We start from the raw sequence: 21,839 nt of genomic DNA, 5'->3' as shown, positions 1-21,839 counted from the left end.
GTTTTAAATTTCATATCATAAATTTATTTTTTTTAATTCACGAATTTGAGTTATTCTTTAATAATTTAAAATATTAAAATATAATTTGATAAGAGGAGTCTAATTGGGATTTGACTTGAGTTAGGTTGATTTGTTTGATTGAATCGACTCAGCCCATGTGGTCATATACGACCTAGCCCATGTGGCTAGGTACGACCCAACCCATGTGATTAGGCATGACCCAGCCTATGTGAACAAGTAAGAGCTAGCCCAAAAAGGTGAGATATGACATAACCCATATGACCAAGCACAACCTAACTCATTTAGCCAGGTACGATCTACTCCATATGACTATGTACAACCTAGCCTATGTGATAAGGTATGACCCAACCATATGGCTAAGCATGATCCAACTCATGTGGCTAAGTTCGACCTAGTATATGTGGTTAGACACGACCCCAACTTATGTGTCTAGGCACGACCTAACCCGCAAGATAAGCATGGCCTAGTTTAGTGGTAAGGCTCAACTCAACTTGTAAATGAGGCTTAGTCTAGTTAGTGAAGTTAAGCATGCTCAGCTATGCGATTGGCACTAGGCATATCGTCACTCCTCTATCTAGCCTATTATACTTCAACCCAACCTATTACTTGGGATAAGCATGTGCGACACACGTGACTCGTCCAAGACTCAAGTGGTCAGTTCAATTTAGGAAAGCACTATACAATATAGTCTGATTCTTCTTCTTTTATTGGTTTAAGCTCATTAATTGACTGAAGTAGATATGTTTGATCGGTTAAAGTTAGTTTAGGGTGATTCTAGATGAACTTGATTAGTTTAAATCTACTTGATTTAATCGGGATCAATCAAATCTAAATTAGATGGTGATTCCAAACTGGGTCTATAAGGATTTGAGGTTAGTTCTATTATGTAATAATCGAATTGGGTTTAGTTAAGTCAATTAAGCTAATCCAATTACGATTTCGGTTGATTGAGGACTATTAAGATATTGATGTTTCATGCTCTTACGATTTGATAAACTTAAAGGTTTTATTTAAAGATGTCATTTAAAAATAATTATTTAATTTTTACTTTTCTTAACTTTATGATATTGATATGATTGTTATCGTGTAGTAGATGTTGTAGGAAAATCTAGGGATGACATTACATGCATAGAGGAAGAACATAAAATAAAAATCATAAATTTCTCAAAAGGTGTTCATCGTCATACGAAGATTGATGTGCAAATACTCGCAAAAATGAAAACAACATGTGAGATAGTTATGTTACCTAGGGAGATCATATATCCTTGAATTTCCGCAGATCTATGGAAGAGGATGAAGAAGGTCAAGCGCTCTCCTCTCTAGCGATGATTCATATGACAAGAGCTATGAAGAAGCTCCTCAAATTGCTGCTCAAATCTCCACACCTGCTATCGGAGGAGGAGAAGAGGAGAATAAGAGGTGACAACCAAGAAGGTCTAGCTTATAATCCTTTGGTTCTCTCCTATTTATAGAGGCCTTTTATCAACTTAACCCTAATGGATCTTCATCCAACTACTTAAGCCTCTTAGATTAGTAGATCTCTATCCAATAATCTCTCATCAGCTCTTATCAGATCTCATCTATATGTTCCAATAATTCATGGGCTTAATGGATATCTACTAAGGTAGGAGCTCCGGTGGATATCTTATATTTGAATCTCTACTTGTCGTAACACCTATCATGTGTGTGAACCTCTAGGCCCAATAACGTGCTGGTCGTGAGTCATACTATTGGGAAATCTGGAGTGACATCACATGCGCAACAGAAAAACAGAAAATAAAATCCCAGAATTCCCATAAAAAAAAGAAGGTTCCATCGTCATGTAAAGATTAGTGCGCAAAAACTTGTAAAATTGAAAAACTACACATATAAGAAAGATGCGTTACCTAAGAAGATCATATATCCCTGAAAACCTATAGATCTATAGGAGAGGATGAAGGAGGCCAATTGTCCTCCTCTCTAGTGGTGATCCACATAACAGGGGCTGCGAAGACACTCCTTAAATCACTACTCAAATCTCTTCCTCGCGTGTACCACATAATTAAGAAGAGGCTGCCCCTTCTTGCTGTCCACATGCCCCAAATAGGGGCTGCAGTATAAGGAGGAGAGGGAGAGAGGAGAATACGAGGTGACAGCCAAAAAGAACCTAGCCCCTGGCCCTTTGGTTCCCTTATATTTATAGAGGTCCTCTATAACTTACCATAATAGATCCTACCATATTGGGTACTGGATCTCTATCCAACTACCCATGTTTCTTATATTAGTGGGTCTCTACCCAATAATCTCTTATTGGCTCTTATTGGATCTCATCCATAGGATCCAATAATTCAGGGTTTATTGGATATACAATCAGATAGGGGCTCTAGTGGATATCTCATATCCAAACTTCTACTCGTCATAACGCCTACCATATATGTATGACCCTCTACGCCTAATATCGAGCTAGTCATGAGTTATACCTGTTATAACTCCTTCTAGCTCAGTGAATTATTTTCTCCATAATAATTCACTTGACTCATCGACTATGGACGTACTAGGCCACTATGTCGTAGTCCTCAAACGATATAGGAGAATCCAATCCATTGGACTTGTTTATCTTTAGTTACCATATATCTATAGTCCCTCATCTATCTAATACTCTAGAGACCATATATCAGGCATGGTGTTGTCAGGCTCATATGGTTTCTACTCGAGTCTCGCTTTAATCGAATTTTTCCGGAGAACTCTTTCTCTCTCAATCCAAATGACCCTAGCCAAGGATTTGTCTAAGTAAGAATATATGAGATATTTCTCTCATAATATCAAGAGCGGATAATCCTCTATTGACACTCAATAGCCCTCGTAATGTTGGCAATCACTCCCGATGACCGATTGTGTTAGATTTGAAACTTTCAGGCCTCTAAGTCTGGTCTCAAATAGTAGAGTGCTCATACAGGACATTCTTGATGTCTCAAGTCTAAGGACCAAATACACCACTAGGACAATGGAATCATTATTTGATAATAAGACATCATCAACCATCCAACATTCCATGACCGAAGCAATCAATGGACTTATTATCCAATGAGCACATACATTGTATACCTAGTGTCCTTATACGAGCAGCTATGAGACTAGTTGCCTCCATCATATATACGAGTATATAGTATACCAGTCTGTCTGGTTATCTCAATGTCCCTCTCGAGTAACCTATTGTTGGGATTATTTAGGGTTTATGTTTAAAGGTGAATCAGTCTCATTATCGTAATCTCATCACGATCTGATTCCCATTGCACAAATCCATAGACATCACAATATATATTCATGGAACAAGCAATATAAAATGATAAAATATTAAATAATATAATAAGAAAAAACGTGCGTGTCATACCACACGTGACATCACTCACGTGATTGGCTTATAGGGCACCTATTATTGGGAAATCTGGGACGATATCACATGCATAGAGGAAGAACAAAACAAATAAAATCCTAGAATTCTCAAAGAAAAGAAGGTTTCATCGTCGTACAAAAGTTGGTGCGTAAAACCCCGCGAAACCAAAAAACTATACGTAAGAGAATTACATATGGAGATCGTATATCCCTAAAACCCGACAGATCTATGGGAGAGGATGAATGAGGTCAAGTGTCCTCCTCTCTAATAGTGATCCACACGGTAGGGGCTATGAAGATGTTCCTCAAATCGCTGCTTAAAACTCTTCCTCGTGCGCACCACGCAATCAAGAAGGGGTTGCCCCTTCTTGTTGTCTGCACACCTCAAATAAGGGCTATAGTACGAGGAGGAGAGGGAGAGAGGAGAATAGGAGGAGGTAGCCAAAAATAACTTCTAGCTTATAGGTTTTTGGTTCCCTCCTATTTATAGAGGCCTCCTATCAACTTAACAGTAATGGATCCTACCATATTGGGCATGGATCTTCATCCAACTATCCAAGCCTCTTAGATTAGTAGGTCTCTTTCCAGTAATCTCTTATTAGCTCTTATTAGATCTGTTGGGTACTCTTGGGGGAAACATCACATGCGCAGCAAAAGAATAGAAAATAAAATCCCCAATTTCCCAAAGATTTGTTCGTCGTTGTGTGAAGATTGGAGCGCAAAAATTCACAAAACTTAAAACTACATATAGAATAGATTGTGTTACATAGGGAGATTGTATATCCCTGAATCCTTGCAGATCTCTAGGAGAGGGCGAAGGAGGTCAAGCGCCTTCATCTCTAGTGGTGAGTCACACAATAGGGCTGCGATGACACTCCTCCAAACTCCAGGCCTGCTCTGAGGTGGAGAGGGAGAGGAGAATATGAGAGGTAAGCAAAGGCTCTAGCCTATGAACCACTGAATCCCTCATATTTATAGAGGTCCCCTGTCAACTTAACCCTAATGGATCCTCCCCTATTGGGCATTGGATCTTCATCCAACTACCCAAGCCTCTTAGATTAGTGGATCTCTATCCAATAATCTCTCATAGGCTTTTATTGGATCTTGTCCATGGGATCCAATAATTTAGAGGCTTATTGGATATGCAATAAGATAAGGGCTCTAGCGGATATCTCATATCCGAACCTCTACTCATCGCAACGTCTACCATATGTGTGTGACCCTTTAGGCCCAATATCGAGCTGGTTGTGAGTCATACCTATCAGAACTCCTTCTGGCTTAGTGAATTATTATCTCTATAATAATTCACTCGACTTATCAACTACAGACGTACTAGGCCATTACGTCGCAATCCCTAGATAATACAGGAGAATCCAATCCATTAGACATGTCTGTCCTCAGTTATCATGTACCTATAGTCCCTCATCCATCTAATATCCCAGAGATCGTATACCGGGCATAGTGCTGTCAAACTCATACGGTTTCTTCTCGAGTCTTGCTCGAATCGGATTCTCCTGAAGAACTCTTTCTCTCTCGATCCGAATGACCCTAGCTAGGGATTTATCTGAGCAAGAACACATGAGATATTCCTCTCATGACACCGAGAGTGGATAATCCTCTATCAACATTCAATAGCCCTCGTAAGGTTGACTACCACTCCCGATGACCGGTTGTACTATATTTAGGACATCCAAACCTATAAGTCTGGTATTAAAGAATAGAGCACTCATACAGGATATCCTTGGTGTCTCAAGTCTAAGGACCAAATACACTACTAGGACTACGGAATCGCTGTCTGACAATAAGGTATCATTAATCATCCAACATTTTGTAAGCGGATCAATCAGTTAACTCATTTTCCAATGAACACCTGTACTGTATCCCTAGTGTCCCCACATGAGTAGCTATGAGACCAACTGCATCCATTATATAGATGAATATACAGCACACAAGTTTATCCGGTTATCTCGATGTCCCTCTCGAGTAACCTATGATCGGGATTATTTAGAATCTGTGTTTAAAGGCGAATCGGTCTCATTATCGTGATCTCATTACGATCTGATTCCCATTGCATAGATCCAACGACATCATAATATATACATTCATATATGCAATAGTCAATATAAAGTGATAAATGCCAAAATATAATAAGCAAAATAATTACATTTCAAGTCACACATGCCATCAGTCACGTGATTAGCTTGCTAGGCATATATGACTAGTAGGATCTAATTGATAGGATCCAATAATTTAGGGGCTTATTGGATATCCAATAAGATAGGGGCTCCAACGAATATCTCATATCTGAATCTCTACTCATCGCAACGCTTACTATATGTGTGTGACCCTCTAGGCCCAATATCGAGCTGGTCGTGAGTCATACCCGTCAGAACTCTTTTTGACTCAGTGAATTATTATATTTATAATAATTCACTCGACTCATCGATTGCGAATGTACTGAGCCACTACGCCGTAATCCCTAGATGATACAAGAAAATATAATCCTTTGGACCTATCTATACTCAGTTACCGTGTATCCATAGTCCCTCATCCATCTAATATCCTAGAGATTGTATACCGGGCATGGTATTGTCAAGCCGATATAGTTTCTATTCTATTCTCGTTCTAATCGAATTCTTTTGAAGAATTCTTTCTCTCTCAATCTGAATAACCCTAGTCAGAGATTTGTCTGAGCAAGAACACATGGGATATTCCTCTCATGATACTGAGAGCGGATGATCCTCTATCGACACTCAATAGCCCCCATAAGATTGGCTACCACTCCCGATGATAGGTTGTGCTAGATCTGGAACCTCTAAACCTATAAGTCTGGTATCATAGAGTGGAATACTCATACAGGACATCCTTGGTGTCTAAGGACCAAATACACCACTAGGACGACATAATCGTTCTTTGATAATAAGGCATCATCAATCATCCAACATTCCATGAGTGGATCAATTAGTGAATTCATTCTCCAATGAGCACTTGTACTGTATCTATAGTATCCCCACATGAGTAGCTATGAGACCAGCTGCATCCATCATATGAATGGGTATATAGCACACCACCAGTCTGTCTGGTTATCTGGATGTCTCTCTCGAGTAACCTATGATCAGGATTATTTAGAATCTGTGTTTAAAGGTGAATCGGTCTCATTATTATGATCTCATCACGATCTGATTCTCATTGCACAGATCCATGGACACCATAATATATTAATGCAATAGGTAATATAAAGTGATAAAATATCAAATAATAATAATAATAAGCAAAAATACTACGTGTTAAATCACACGTGTCATCATTCATATGATTGGCTTGCAAGGCACCTATAACTAGCACCTATGACTAGCTCATACCTGTCAAAACTCCTTCTAGCTCAGTGAATTATTATCTTTATAATAATTCACTCGACTTATCGACTATGAACGTATTAAATCACTACGTCGTAGTCCCTAAACAATATAAAGGAATCCAATCCTTGGACCTATCTATCCTTAATTACCGTGTACCTATAATCTCTCATTCATTTAACATCCTATATTTCATATACCTAGCATGGTGTTGTCAGGCCCATATGGTTTCTCCTTAAGTCTCGCTCTAATCGGATTGTCCTAGAGAACTATTTCTCTCTCAATCAGAATGACCTTGACCAAGGATTTATCTAAGTAAGAATACATGGGATATTCCTCTCATGATTCCGAGAGTGAATGATCCTCTATCGATACTCAATAACTCTTGTAAGGTTGGCTGTCACTCCTAGTGACCAGTTGTACTAGATCTATAACTTTCAAACCTATAAGTCCGGAATCAAATAGTGGAGTACTCATACAGGACGTCCTTAGTATCTCAAGTCTAAGGACTAGGTATACCATTGGAATGACAGAATCACTGTTTAACAATGAGGTATCATCAACCATTCAGTATTCTGTGAGCGAATCAATCAGTGAACTCATTCTCTAATGAGCACCTACACTATAGCCCTATTGTCCCCACACGAGCAACTATAAAACCAGCCGCCTCTATCATATGGATAGGTATACAGCATACCGATCTCTCTGGTTATCTCGATGTTCCTCTCGAGTAACCTATGACGAAGATTATTTAGAGCCCGTGTTTAAAGATGAATCGATCTCATTATTGTGATCTTATCACGATGTGATTCCCATTGCATAGATCCATGAATATTATAATATACTTATGCATCAAGTAGTCTAAAGTGAGAAAATATCATAATAATAATAAGCAAAAAGACTGTGTGTTATGTCACACGTGTCATCACTCACGTGATTAGCTTATAGGGCACCTATACTAGTAAATGTGACTAGGCTAGTGGTTCACATTGGAAGTGCAACCTATGAAATGAACTATGGGCCCATTATAGTGTGGAGCCACTAATGAACATAGTATAGCAGATCATTTATCAAGCATAGTCTCTCATAATATTTAATTATATTGATTTCTTCATTCATGCGTGAGTGATTGGATGAATGTAAATGAATGATCATAAATGTTTATGTATCCTTGTCGAATGCAAGTATGATGATTCCCTTCGGGGATTATCAAGCCATCATACGTGATAGTTAGATGATTCCTCTATCCATTGTTGAAAGGAATATGTCCCCACTTGGGCAGGTGAGAAATACCACTCCATTCGTTGTTGGGAGTACGATATGGGTTATCTCCATCCGTTATTGGGAGGAATCCATCTCGTGGAGTATGCCTCTCCATCCGCTGTTGGAAGAGTGCACTATCAAGTGTGATGTATGCCTTTGTTATCTGATTATTATGTATATACTACATGTGGCTAATGCATGATTTTATTTATTATATAAGAAATTATATTATATTTCTGATGCATAAGTTTTATGAGAAATCAATATATTATCATTTTTTATTAAATTATTGATATTTTTATATATTTTATAAATATTAAAGATTATTTTTATGATTTTTCAAAGGTTCCTACTAGCATTTATGGTTGTTGATATGTTTTTATCTCATATTTATTTTCATAATAATCTATTATTTTATAATACATCTGAAGTTGGGTGGAAGAGACTTATAATCCTACCATGTAATCCTTTTTATAGTTAATAAAATATTTATCATTTTAAACGAAAGAATTTGAATTCAAAAATAAAGAAAAAAATAAATTATGAATGATAAAATGATAATTTATTGTATTTTATAAATCTAGGATGTGACACTTTTGGCTTATTTATTTATTTATTGCCAGATCCCCTTCCTCGGGAGCTCGAATGCATCTAAAGGGATTTCATAGGCTTCGAGGGATTTACTTTGCCTTATCAGCAAAAAGAAGCTTTAGGAAGCTTATTGGTAAGGAAACTACATTTATTAACATAGATGAAATCAATAATTTTCACAATGTAGCCGAGCTGCTGCATAACTATTCAAGTGCTATCGGTTATTCTCACATGATCTACTGGAAGAGGTCTTAGCTATTCTGGTCCCTATGCTTCCTTTTGCTTATAGATATGGACGCCACACCCTCTCAATGCCAATAGCAGTTAAGGGGCTTACAAGTTTTTGATAGCATCTGGATTGCTGAAAAGATGGTTTGAGCCCTCAATATATCTCCAAAGGTAAAAAATATTCATTTGGAAGATTATTTGGCGTCAGTGCCCAATTTCATCATAGTTATCGAGAATTTATTATTCTCAAATAGCTCCCTGTCATATTTACAATTTATTTCAGGATTTAGTTTTTTATATTTTCTTTATATGCTCCAATGTCTCCTCTTGCTAGATATTGGTGGAATCTAAACTCAATTACTCTTTCAAATTCTTCAATTCTTGAGAACAAGACACTTGGATCAATGAAGAATCTAATCTTGATAAGGATTATGATATTTTCCTATGTAGGTTAATTGCTAACTCTCTACAGTGTTCATATATCTATTGAAACAACCAACTATTACGCAATCGTCACTCCACATTGCTATCAACTTGGTGTCATGCTATTATTATGTCTAATGATTACAAGATTCAACACAACTCTACAAAGATACATAGACCCTTATCTTTTGTTACCCAAATAACAACTCCTCATCATAGTGATAAGACCCTAGGATTTTATCATGAAAGAAAAAGGAGAAAAGAGAATGATCGCTTCGAGGGGATCAGCCTCTTTGATCACTTCGAGAGGATCGACCTCCTAGGGTTTATCAAAAGACTGAATAATATTTCATTGTATTATATCACTATTCATAGAGTTACACATAGAGTCAACCAGGACTTAAACTCTAATAATAAATATTAAATAAACTTCTATTCGACCCTAACTAAACTAAACAGACTCAATAAATATTATTCAAAAGCTTAGAAAATAATGAGATCCTAACAATTCCTCTCTCTTCAAATCAACCTTGTCCTTAAGGTTGAGCAGCATTAAACTCGGAGGCTATCTATAGTACATCACAACGCGTTGATCAAGTAAGTATGGTCTCCACTTTTTTATAGTGTAAGCAATAGGTCAACATTTCAATGTAGTAATCATTGCAAGAAACTTCTAGCCTGTATAATCAATTTTATCTTTAAATATTTGCTATCACAAGTTAAAATCCGTCCATCAACGATCTTTACTTCGAATATGTCACAACCTTCAATCTGGTAGGCCAATCGATCGGCAACCTTACTGTCCACAAAATTGTTAGTGCTACCAGTATCAATCAAAATAGTGAGAGGCTGATGTTTCAAAGTTCCTCTAATTTCCATAGTTTGTGGGTTAGCGTAGCTAGCCAATGCATGCACTGTATATGTGATAGCTTCAGTATCTTCATCGGTTTTCACACTTTCATGATCGGAGTCCAACTCTTCTACTTTCGGTTTCTCCTCATTTGACTCAATCATCAAAAGTTTCCCTTGTTTGCATCGGTGCTCCTTACTCCACTTTTCATCGCAATGCCAGCACAAACCCTTCGCTGATCTTTCTTTGAGCTATTCTCGAGTTAGTCTTCGAGTGTTAGGATTTCGATTGGGAGTAGATGGGGTGGGCTACTTATTGATCACCTATTTATTGACACCTCTGTTCGACGATATTCTATGCTGATTTTTTCCTTATGTAGGCATGCAAATGAGATCGTAGCTATCATAGTGCGTGATTGATGAGCCTTAACTTCACACCGAATATCTAGATTAAGTCCTTCGATAAATGTACACACGAGTTGGCGTTCAGACCAAGCTCTAGCTTGATTTGATAATCTTTCAAACCTGCTCTGATATTCCAACACTGTAGAAGTCTGACGAATTTTGGCGAGCTATCCATCAACGTTCTCGTATTCTGATGGGCCAAAGCGAACAAGAAGCCCTCTCTTGAACTGCTTCCACGAGGGAACTCCGTGGCAAGTTTCATACTAATCATACCACTATATTGCATCTTCGTCTAGTTGGATTGAGGCTATTTCTACCTTGGATTCTTCTGGGATCTAATGGAAACGGAAAAAATTTTCTGCCCTAGAGATCCAACTGGTCGGATCTCCATCTTCCCATCTCGAAAATTCCACCTTCATGTGTGAGTAGTTTGTGTCACAATCTTGGGGCCCTTTTCCTATATTTATATATCTATGCAACGTAAAACTTGAGCCCCCATCTTGTTGAAATTTAGGCTCTCCAATAGGCTTTTTTTGAAATCATTAAGTGTTTCTTACAACCGGTTCTCAATTCTAATTTCTAATGCTTACATTTGTACTTTCATTGAGTTATTGATGGCCATTGTGTAAGACTGCAAATCTGTAATCTCAACTCTTGTTTCTGGTGTCAAGACTAGGGCATCAATCACTGCCCTATTCGGTGCTGTTGTTGTGAAACAATCGGTGGCAGCACTGTGGGAATGAAGGGTTGCTACGAGGATGCGAGGATGTAGTTGTGATCGTTGCATGGAAGCTTGTTGCGATCGCTACATGGAGGGATCATTGTTGCTAAGGGCTAGGAGGCAGCGATGGTGGTGCGGTTGGGGGTAGCGCCGCCAAGGGCTCACCGCTGCGGTGGCTGCGACGACGCGAATGGAAGGTAGCGTTGCTCTATCTCTGTCGCAATATGAAAGGAGGCGCTGGTGATGCCAAGGGATCGCATGCAGTTGAGGAAACGACAGTGGCTGTGGCAGTCACGGTTGTCTTGTTTTGATCACTGCAAGCAGGGATGGTCGAGCAACTGCAGTTGTGACCCAAGGGGAGGCAACGATGGTGGCATGGAGGGATCGCTGCTGCTAAGGGCTGGGAGGTAGTGATGGTGGTGCGGCTAGGGGTAGCGCTGCCAAGGGCTCGTCGTTGCGGTGGCTGCGACAACGCGAATGGAAGGCAGCGTTGCTCTGTCTCTGTCGCACTGCGAAAGGAGGCACTGGTGATGCTGAGAGATCGCATGCGGTTAAGGAAACAGCGGTGGCTGAGGTGGTCCTGGTTGCCTTATTTTGATCGCCACAAGGAGGGATGGTCAAGTGACTGCAGTTGCGACCCAAGGGGAAGCAGTGATGGTGGCACGGTTGGGGCCAGCGTCGTTGACCGGGAAGTAGCGGCGGCGATGGGGTTGGCCGAAAGCAGGGGGCCCCTTTCGAGCAACGTCATCGACGGTAGAAGTGATAAGGGGGTTGGTCTGCTGGCCAAGAAGAAGCGGCTGCGGTCCTTCTTGCTCGAGCAAGGTGGAGCAGCAAGGAGGGAAAGGCTACTGGCCGGGGAGCAGCGACGATGGTAGTCGTTGACCGGGAAGCAGCAACGGTAGTGGGCCTGGCCGAAAGCAGGGGAAGTAGGGGCCCCTGTTGACCAAATGGGCTTCAGATGGGAGAAGATGTGGTTGTGGCGGTTACAACGCAACGAGGAGGGGAGGTTGCTGGCTAAGGGCTGGGAGGCTGCGTGTAGGCTGAAGGCTGGGTGGCTGCGGCGACGTTAACAAGGTCAAGAGGTAGGGGAGGGTCTGGTGGCTGCGATAGCAGAGGATGCTTTGTTGTTGATGCCGATGGAGGAGAGGAAGTGGTGGTCATCGAGGCTAGGAGCAAAAGGGAAGATGGTCACGGGGCTACGACGGGATAGGACGTTGGCAGCGTCATCTCTAGCGAAGGCTTAAAAGGATGACTATGGTGGAAGGTGGGATGAGGCGCTCTTTTCTCGCTCGAGTGGGATGGGGGCATGAGCGGCTGCAGTGCAACGAAGGGGGCAGGGGCGCTGGCCGGGAAACAGCGGTAGTGATGGAGAACGGGTTGCCCTACAGCAACGATGGAGAAGGGGAGCAGGGCAGAGTCGGTCGCTGGCCAGAGAGCAACGACGGCGGGTGGGCTGGCTGGAAGCAAGGGAAGCATGGGTGCATGGCTACAACCTCTTCATTTTTTTTTTCTTTTTACGATGATAGCTACGATAACACTACACCGAGAACACCAAGGATCACCGCTCTAATACCAATTGATAAGACCCTAGGGTTTTATCATGAAAGAAATTGGAGAAAAAGTAATGATCGCTTCGAGGGGATCGGCCTCCTAGGGTTTGTCAAAAAACTAAATAATATTTCATTGTCTATCAAAAAGAAATGATTACATTACTATTTATTGAAATGATTACATTACAATAATATTTCATTGTCTATCGAAAAGAAATATTTATAATATTTATTTAATAATAAATATTAAATAAATCTTTATCCGACTCTAACTAAATTAAATAGACTTAATAAATATTATTCAAAAGCTTAGAAAATAAATGGATCTTAACTCATATTTACGGTGATGAAGAATTGTTATTTGGTGGAATCAATAGATTTATAGAAACCAAGAGAGTTAGCAATCATAGTTACTAGAGATTGGTGGAATCTAAACTCAATTACTCTTTCAAATTCTTTAATTCTTGGGAACAATGCACTTGGATCAACGAAGGATCTGATCTTGAAAAGGATTCTGATATTTTCCTATATAAGTTAATTGCTAACTCTATGTGGTTTCTATAGATCTATTGGAACAATCATTTGTTACACAACCGTCATTCCATGTTGCTATCCACTTGGTAGCATCTAGACTCTTGCCTTATATTATCCAAATAACAACACCTCATCATAGTTTCTATGCTTAATGTGATGGGTCTTTCAAAGCTTCCTCTAAGTTGGCTTGTATGGGTTCGCTATTTGAACCACTATTTGATCCATTATTGCTACTGGATGAAATTTTGTCATGGTTTTTTCTCCTGATATTATTGAATATCTAGCTATTTTCATTATCTCTCAAGAGCTATTCAAGAAAGCTTGAAAGACATTTGGATCAAAACAAATTGTGGCTTATTATACTTTTGACTTAAAACCCAACTTCTTTATCATGGGCAGTCAAAGTGCCAACATAATCTCCTTGGTCTTACATTACTGGTAATATGAACAAGAAAGCTCACATATTAGCCACCTTAGCACGTTTAGAAAGATCTCAGATGTGATCTGCCAACTAACTTTTGTTTGAGCATGTTTAGAGATGAATAAATGATTTACATTTTAATAGGCATGTTTCATATTTGTTTTTAAACCAAAAAAAAAAAAAAAACAGCCAACAGTTAAAAGTTGTTTCGTCTTCTTTAACAAAGCAACATACTACCAAGACGCATAGTTCACCACACAAGTCATAACTAGAGTTTTACTTAATTCTTATTGCAAACTTCATCTTAAAGCAACAAAATTAAGTATGGTAAAGAAGGATAAAAGATTAGACAATCTAGTTCATTAAGTGTCAATCCATTTCTTGTGTCATGATATCTTATGCCATCAGCACATTTCCAGAAGTTGGATTATGCCTATTAATGTGTAAAATAGCTGCTTCCATGCCTGATAATTAATTCTAGTTGAAACTTGAATATACCAAGAAGAATTTCAACATCAAATTATGAAAGATCAAAATGCTTGATGTATAATTGTAATATGCCAAGCTGATACTTTTATTAGCTACTTGTAAAAATATCATATTTGGCTAGTCACAGTTCATGGAGCAATGATCTGGTTATTACTTAGTTGAAGCTAAAACATAAAGAAATGACAAAATTAACACAAAACAGATACAGGTAATGTTTCATATCTGTTTATTGCAAATGCCTCTTCATCATTTACACAAAGAGTTTCTGTGATTTAGAATCTGATAACCTGTTTGGGATGGCTGCCTGATTTCCCAAGTGCCCTATCTAGTGCAGTACTGAAATCTTCGAAAGGAACCAGCTCCATCCTGCACAATAATATTTCTATCGATGTTAAATTCTCAATAAGAAAGAGTTTTAAAGTATGCCATATAATCAGGTCAGTAGAAAAAAATTAGCAATAAAGCGGTGACATTTTCCTGATAGAGGAATGTTCATAACAAACTCAAGATAAAATACATACTCGTACTTCAGCTTGCCATTCTTCACCAAGGTCAAAATGTGGTCTATCATTGGTATACAATCTTTAGCTTTCTCTGAATTTGTCCACTTCTGCAGCCAAAATCCCCGCAGAGCAAGATCCTACACAGAAAAATATTTGCATCAAATGGAGTTCCTATTAGCATGAAATATTTAGTAAAATAATCAAATGTATGAAAAGGCCTACATCTTGATAATTTAATAATTCTAGTTCAATAACCAGTGCTAGCTATTAGTTGATTGGCTCCACTTGGTTCCAGTGAATCCTTCTAACTTGAAATCTAGAAGAAAAAATGTATTCTTTATCAAATTTAAACGACCATGGATCGTGAAGCGATCAAAGCTAAAACAAGGGCTAAGTTGCATCAATAGCAGCTATTAGTTGATTGACTTATTTGGTTCCAGAGGAATCCTTCTACCTCAAGGTCTAGTAGGAAAACATGTTTTTCTTCTCGAATTTAAACGGCCAGGCTAAGTTACACCATAGCATGGTTTTGTTGTAGGGTCTTCTTATACAGACATCACCATGCTTTTTAGTTTGATTAATGTCGCTACACATGCACCATTTGTTCTTAGTCACAATAAACCACACGTACTTTAACTGGCAGCAGCAACTACAAAATTATTTGGCAACCGAGAAAAAATAAGTTGAGATTTAAACTTGGGATCCTTAAGGTTTTAATAAATCAGCAGGTGCCACAAAACCTAAAGACCTTTTTAATCAAGACAACATGTTGAAAAAACAATTCTCTCCTGTTATACAGTTGAATTTGAGGCATCATTTCTCTTCGGGTAACATACAAAATGTCATGCAACTAAAAGAGTACTTAAACTAGATATTGGTTCTTTTCCAGTCACAGAGACTAACCTTGAAAATGAATGCTGAAGTAGGTACAGTGACAGGTTTCCTTGACATGCCTCCATATGTTACCATGGTGCCTCCTTGCCTGATGCAACAAAATTAATAGTACTCAACCAGTTACTGAGGTATTGATCTGCTTAAGCAAAAAGGGAGGAAAACAATTCCTCTATGTTGGAGTTACCTCAACAACTTGAGAACCAGTGAAGCAGCACTCCCCCCAACACAATTGAATCCTAAGATGGGTTCTGGCAGATCACCCTGACAATGGTGACTAAATTTAGTGCAAAACAAAATACTCAAAAGATAAAGTAAACAAAAAATATCCTCATGGAAATTTCTCATCAGCAAGTACACAATGGGCAAAATAGCAGCCGTAGAAGATATCTATATCTAATATTCTACTCCTAGGCAGACTTGACTAGTTTAAAAGTCATTCAACCAGAAGACTCTTGATGTTCTTCACTTCCAGCTGGCTTTCAGTGTACACCTCATCTGCCCCAAGATTCTTAAGTTTTCCTTTAGCTTCTTCTGATCCAACTCTTCACATGCACAGGTAGAAAAGCAATTGAATCAGGACACTGTTATAATAACCAATTTGAACTCCCAAGATACAAAATTGAACATTTAAGCTAATAAAATATTCAAAAATCTATCCAATAAACAATTCTTATTAATTTCACAGCAAACTTTATAATAAAATTTAGTTATTGATCATATGGATATAAAACATTCTTGAAAATCTTACTAGTAACTCCAAATAAATACAAGAAGAACTATTCTGCCTTTCATAATATAACAAGAACAAACTTATTATACTCGCAAATATTTACAACAAAAGTTTTTAAAATGTACTATCTTGGTGCATGAAAGTCTACAAACAACCCAACAGGGCCTAGGACTTGGTCCATGATACTCGTATATTCCAGGGATTAGATATAAAACTAATTCAAGACATTTTACATAAAATTGCTAATCAGATTTCTTTTAAGTTGTAACATCCTAATAATATGACCTTTTAAAAGATTTTTTCTTTCATGCTTACCATACAAAAGAAATAGCTTCAGCCTCTAACTACAAAACAACATTATGTTATATGTATGAATCAAGTAAAACTAAAATTTATTATTATTTTCTCATCTGGTACACATATGTCCACACAGTCAGCAAGGTTACATAGTCCCACTAAGAGTTTGGTGGTGCTGAAGCGAATGGTATACTCTAAAAATAGAGAATCTAAAAATGTTATTATCATCTTCATATATGGAATCAAGATTAAATACTCAGAATAATATGCAAGGATAAACTATATGTATTGTTACTTTAAACTATCAATTGTGTTTGGAAAGAAAGGCTCCAAAAGGTTTGGCTTTTGCTCTTTAGACATAACATGACTAACTGTAGATTTTCAGCATGATAGGTTCAATTTCAACTTCAGTATCTAAGTTCATTCAAATTACTGCTGCTTAAGGTCAGAGATACAGTTCACATAAGCAAAGAGGTTAGATCATCAAATTGATATTTTTTTCTGGTTGAACTTGTCCCAAGTCTTGGTTTCAAAACCCTGGACAAACCTCAAATAATCCAAAAAATGGCAATCTCTAGATACTAGCTACAGAACAAATAAAAAATTGTTTTGATAAGATAAAGTGCATAACAGTAAAAGCAAAATGTTGAATGCCTTAATTAACCTTGATTTTGTCTGTTCATGGTGCTCTAGATATTTAAAAAATCATCTAAAGCAGAAGCAGCAAAAAAAAGAGAAAAACATGTGCTGCTCCTAGAAAATTTAGCCCTATAAAGTGTGCAATAAGGAAATATCTGTATTAAATATTTTGAGTAATGATGCTGCTCAACTCTTCTTGATCAACAGCATGAAACTTTACCCATCATTGACTGTTGACATGCAAGCAAATGAGAATAAGAAGTAAAGGCTACATGAACCACTGGGGAATCAGATAGTTTGATGTGCCATTTTAGTATTTATGAAGCAAGATTAAAAAAGTAAAGGCTATCATCCACTTGGTTTGTATAAAGTCCCTCAAGATTTTGGCAATTGCCAAAGATGTTCTACTCTTCAATGTGATTCTAGGTATGATCAGTTACAATTTAGTTTGTAGTCACCATCAGCATGAAATAAACAAGCACTCGATGAATATTTATCATGTAATCTCTATAATTTTGTATCAAGTCTTTAGCTGAAGAGAAGAAATCAAAATTGTTCAGTAAAAGTTCATTTGCACCTGTCTCTTATAATATTTACACTATGGACACCCTGAATTCTAGCAAGCTGAATAACACATTGTCCCACAATACTCGTAGCACCATTTTGGATGATGGTATCGCCTGATTTCATGAAGTGAACAATCAACTAATCAAGGGATGTTGAATGAAAAGAAATCTAGAACTCAAAATCTTTTGTAATATAGCATGCTAAAGAGACAGGACCAGGGTTCAGCTTGACAAAATCTTCCAGCATCCGCAGAGCAGTCAGAGGATTTACATTAATGGTCGCAGCATACTCCATAGGAACATCTTTATCTATTTTGTGCCAAACAGTCTCTTCTTTCACAATATAAGTTTGCCATGTTCCTAAGAGGCAAATACATAATCATTTATTAAAAAATCAGGACATGTAAACCATTTATGATTAATGAAAAAAACATAAATACTTAAGAGATGCATTTATCAGGTAGGAAAAAACTTACCAAAGGATGGAGGAGATGGTATGACCCAGTCACCTACTGAGAGATTACACACACCAGAGCCCACTGAGTATACTTCTCCAACCCCCTCATGTCCTCCGATTGCAGGTAGTATAGGCCTCGCAGGGTAAACACCTTAAAAATATGTTGAAAGAAGACATTAGGAAAACCAAATTTTAATTCATATAATCAATAAATAATAAAAATCAGGTGCAAAATTGAGCATTCGTAAACTCCACTAGCCATAAGGATGAACAGATCTTTCTATGCAAAGTACTTCCACTGCCTCTTCATTCTCCTACACCTCGCCTCTCCTCCTCATCTTATTCTCCTACGACTCTCCTCCTTCTCATTCTCCTTCTACTCCTCTTCTTCTCCTCCCCCCCTCCTCTTCTTCTCCTTCTCCTCCTCCTACTGTTATTTCCCCTTCACAGTGCCGGCCGGTATGCCATTGTATCATGTGCTAGTATACTAGTATATATCATGCTCGTACTAGTACGACCAGGTCCTAGACTGGTATGGGTCAGATACAGAGATTTAAAAGCTTTTAAAGAATTGTCAAGGCCTCTAAAATTGTCTCCAAGACAAGGAGAAGATAACATAATAAGTGCTAGAGTTATGTTTTGATTTTGCGGCAGGATTTATTCTCTCACTAATCAAATACAACAAAAATAATGGAGTGGCAACTGAATTCAGGTGTTTTTTATGGTGATGGAATTATGGTGGTCCTTCATAAGATTATCCAATCACTCATCAATTTTTTTCTTAGGTGACTGAGTATTTGTTTCAGAATATTACTGAAACATGATGTCTTCTTTAACTTGCACCACTGCAGATGATTCTGACATGCATCTTCGATAAAGGTCATTGGAATCAACTCAGTTTGTTATCAGTTATTAGATGTGACATTTCTTTCTAGGTTTTCTCCAAGTCAAGGAGCACAAAAGAACATGCCAGTGAAGAATAAGATTGAAGGAGATTGATTAATCTAACTTTTACTTTCAGTAAGCAAAAAAATTATACATACATAACCAAGAGGCATTATGCGAGAACAATATCCTTTTTAAGAAATCTTGTCACTCAACAACATCCTTTCTAAAAACACATCCACAACTTCAAAGGACAATTCAAAAGGTGTTTTTTAAATACTATCTCTAACCAAAATAGGATCTTTATCATCACAACAACAATATGAGTTTATAAGACATCATAAAATAATCAAGACAAAAAAACAAAAATCTAAACGAAAATCACTAGGAATAGAAAATCCAGCTAAAAAACCCTTGCATATGGCAAACCAAGGTAATACATCCATGGGGAATGATTCAGGGTCCTACTGCATCAGAACAATGCACCATATTATCAAATCAATTTTTTTTGGCACATAATACTTTAACCAAAAGGACAAAAGCGAGAAATAGAAATAAGAGGTAAACTTATAGGATACCTAATGGACAAACTGTATTTTGTATTACACAAAAATATGATACAAAAAATTCTCTTACATATAGACACTCCAACACCAATATGCAGAGGGGCATAACTGAAACACACAAGCAAGGTACTTATAATTGAAAAAGAAAATAGAAATACAATGTTTAGAAGGAAAATATGCAAGCATGAGCGTTCTAACAAAAGATGCATCAACTACATTCAAAAAGCCATGGCAGTACCAGACATAAAGACTTCTAATAATAAAGATAAACAAACTGCTAGTGAGTCTTAGGGATGCACTAGCATTATTTAGCGAAACATTTATGGTCACAAAATGTGCTGGTAATAACTTCCAATGAACATTCATTGTCTGCTGGAATAAAACTATCTAAACATAATGGAGTTGACTATATAAAATCATAAGGTGCTTTATTTCAACTTATGATTAAAAGCAGTTTTACCTTTTAAGACAACAATGAGGCTTGCCATGTCATATCAATTTGTATGTGAAAAAAAGAGCCATCTAGGCATATGGGGCATAATATAGGTGAGCTTGTGAGGGTGCGTTGGAGATTAATACAATGGAAGGACTAGACTGCAATTAACAGAGGCTAAGGTCAGGGATGCTATAGACTGCAAATGATATAGTTCTTTCTTGGAAATAAATAGGGAAGAAGAACGTATGATTTATTGAAAAAAAAAACTGCACTTGTGAGTTGAGACAAAATCCTACTACATAGAGAAAGAAATGTATGAGCGAAATATCTTGTATACTAAAGCAGACATTTCTCCATTTCAGAAAATATGCCAAACCAAGATTCAAGGGAAAAATGTGCACGTAAAACAGCAAGCATCAAATCCTGGTACCTGTTTTCTTCTACTTAGAGATAATGCAGCTAAGCGCAAAATGAACCAAAATTGCTTTACATTCCATAGTGCTGCTCGGACCTCCATCCTAACCCAAAAATTGAACTTTCAAGAAAATGAGCAATAAAAACGCCAAACCTTCTATCCTGTTGATGTCTGAAGGATTGATAGGAGCCGCAAGCATCTTGACGCACACATCATTCGCTTTCAGTTCCACGGGCGGGAGATCAATTACCCTACACACCAAGTAACGTTATGACATTGAAAACCAGCAGGTGTTGCCTATGTCTAACAATAACGTCTTTAACCAATCTTATTGAAAGTGAAGATAAGGAAATTGAAGTAACAAGGCCAGGAGAAGGGCAACCAGCCAGCGGAAGAATCTGATTCAGAATCAGAAATATCCATAGAAGTAGTAAAAGATTAAAGGGACTGGGAATGGACCTGGTGACCTGATCTGGGGGCCCTTGCTGTTCGTAGATGACGGCCTTGGAAGGCGGAGAAAGGTTGGTGGCGAACCCTCGAAAGGTGTTCGACGTAATGCGCGAAAGAGGGAATCGCGGGCAGCTTCGATGCGACACGCCGAGGGACCTCAGAGTCAGCCTGAGAGACGCCATCAGCGTTCACTGCCGCGGTGAAGTGTTTCTTACGCTGCGGAAGCACATAAATTGAGCGAGCCGTCAGGAAGCGTCAAGCAACGGTGGCGTCGTCGCTACGCTCCCAACAAAAACGGAGAAGGTACACTCACCTGTTCTCTCACAAGGAACAGGATTCAGGTTTACACCTGTGGGAATGGGTGAAGAACCTGCGTAGGCTCCGCTAATCTCACCCTCTAATTGGCTCAGTTACGAAGCATACCCAGCACAACAACCTCCCAAGTCTTGAGACCACGGGGGGCACACAAGGCGCGTGACGTTATCATTTACGGGACCCAGAGCTCAGGACCAATTGAAGGAGCGCCTTGTCGAGATCGGAACCGCACCCTTCAACGGGTGGGAACAGCAACCAATGGGAGGAGTCCCTGCTGGAGACCGGAGTGGCAGTCTTAGGTGATGGTTCACCTAAGAGGGTCCAAATGCAAAAAAAAGACACCCAACTTTTTGAACAGGGAAATGAGAGGCATTGAATAAGAAGAGCGAGACAGATTGTTCTGTTTTGTTTTTTTCTACAATTTTATACCCACGAGTTCTTATATATGTTTGTTTATACACAC

The 21,839-nt window shown here is 38.3% G+C and overlaps 1 protein-coding gene across 2 annotated transcripts; it reads right to left on the bottom strand.

Moving 5' to 3' along the window:
• Nucleotides 1–14,279: 14,279 nt before the first annotated feature.
• Nucleotides 14,280–21,531, bottom strand: LOC103994820 (enoyl-[acyl-carrier-protein] reductase, mitochondrial). 2 transcript variants are annotated; one of them, XM_009415258.3, is made up of 11 exons: nucleotides 21,375–21,531; nucleotides 21,071–21,277; nucleotides 20,765–20,862; nucleotides 18,329–18,460; nucleotides 18,069–18,212; nucleotides 17,864–17,966; nucleotides 16,063–16,162; nucleotides 15,805–15,881; nucleotides 15,630–15,708; nucleotides 14,745–14,863; nucleotides 14,280–14,589 (listed from the first exon to the last, which is right to left on the bottom strand). In XM_009415258.3, the coding sequence occupies exons 2-11, from the start codon at nucleotides 21,241–21,243 to the stop codon at nucleotides 14,496–14,498; spliced, it is 1,119 nt and encodes a 372-aa protein (XP_009413533.2). In that variant the 5' UTR covers nucleotides 21,244–21,277; nucleotides 21,375–21,531; the 3' UTR covers nucleotides 14,280–14,495. The 2 variants fall into 2 exon arrangements, with proteins under 2 accessions (XP_009413533.2, XP_009413532.2); XM_009415257.3 differs by having other exon boundaries at nucleotides 21,071–21,465.
• Between the last annotated feature and the right edge of the window lie 308 nt (nucleotides 21,532–21,839).

Source organism: Musa acuminata, chromosome BXJ2-8 (genome assembly GCF_036884655.1).
Source record: "Musa acuminata AAA Group cultivar baxijiao chromosome BXJ2-8, Cavendish_Baxijiao_AAA, whole genome shotgun sequence".
Taxonomy (NCBI): domain Eukaryota; kingdom Viridiplantae; phylum Streptophyta; class Magnoliopsida; order Zingiberales; family Musaceae; genus Musa; species Musa acuminata.
Note: the sequence above shows the minus strand (reverse complement) of the source record. Positions and strands in the feature narration are given on the sequence as shown.

Bases quoted from the DNA above. Each gene is read 5' to 3' on its own strand.
- LOC103994820 (XM_009415258.3), bottom strand. From the start codon at position 21,243: ATGGCGTCTCTCAGGCTGACTCTGAGGTCCCTCGGCGTGTCGCATCGA. The intron at 17,967-18,068 runs GTCCTGTCTCTT...TCATGAAATCAG, and splicing joins TTTTGTCAAGCTGAACCCTG to GCGATACCATCATCCAAAAT. The intron at 15,709-15,804 runs GTAACTCCAACA...TTGTTGCATCAG, and splicing joins CTGGTTCTCAAGTTGTTGAG to GCAAGGAGGCACCATGGTAA.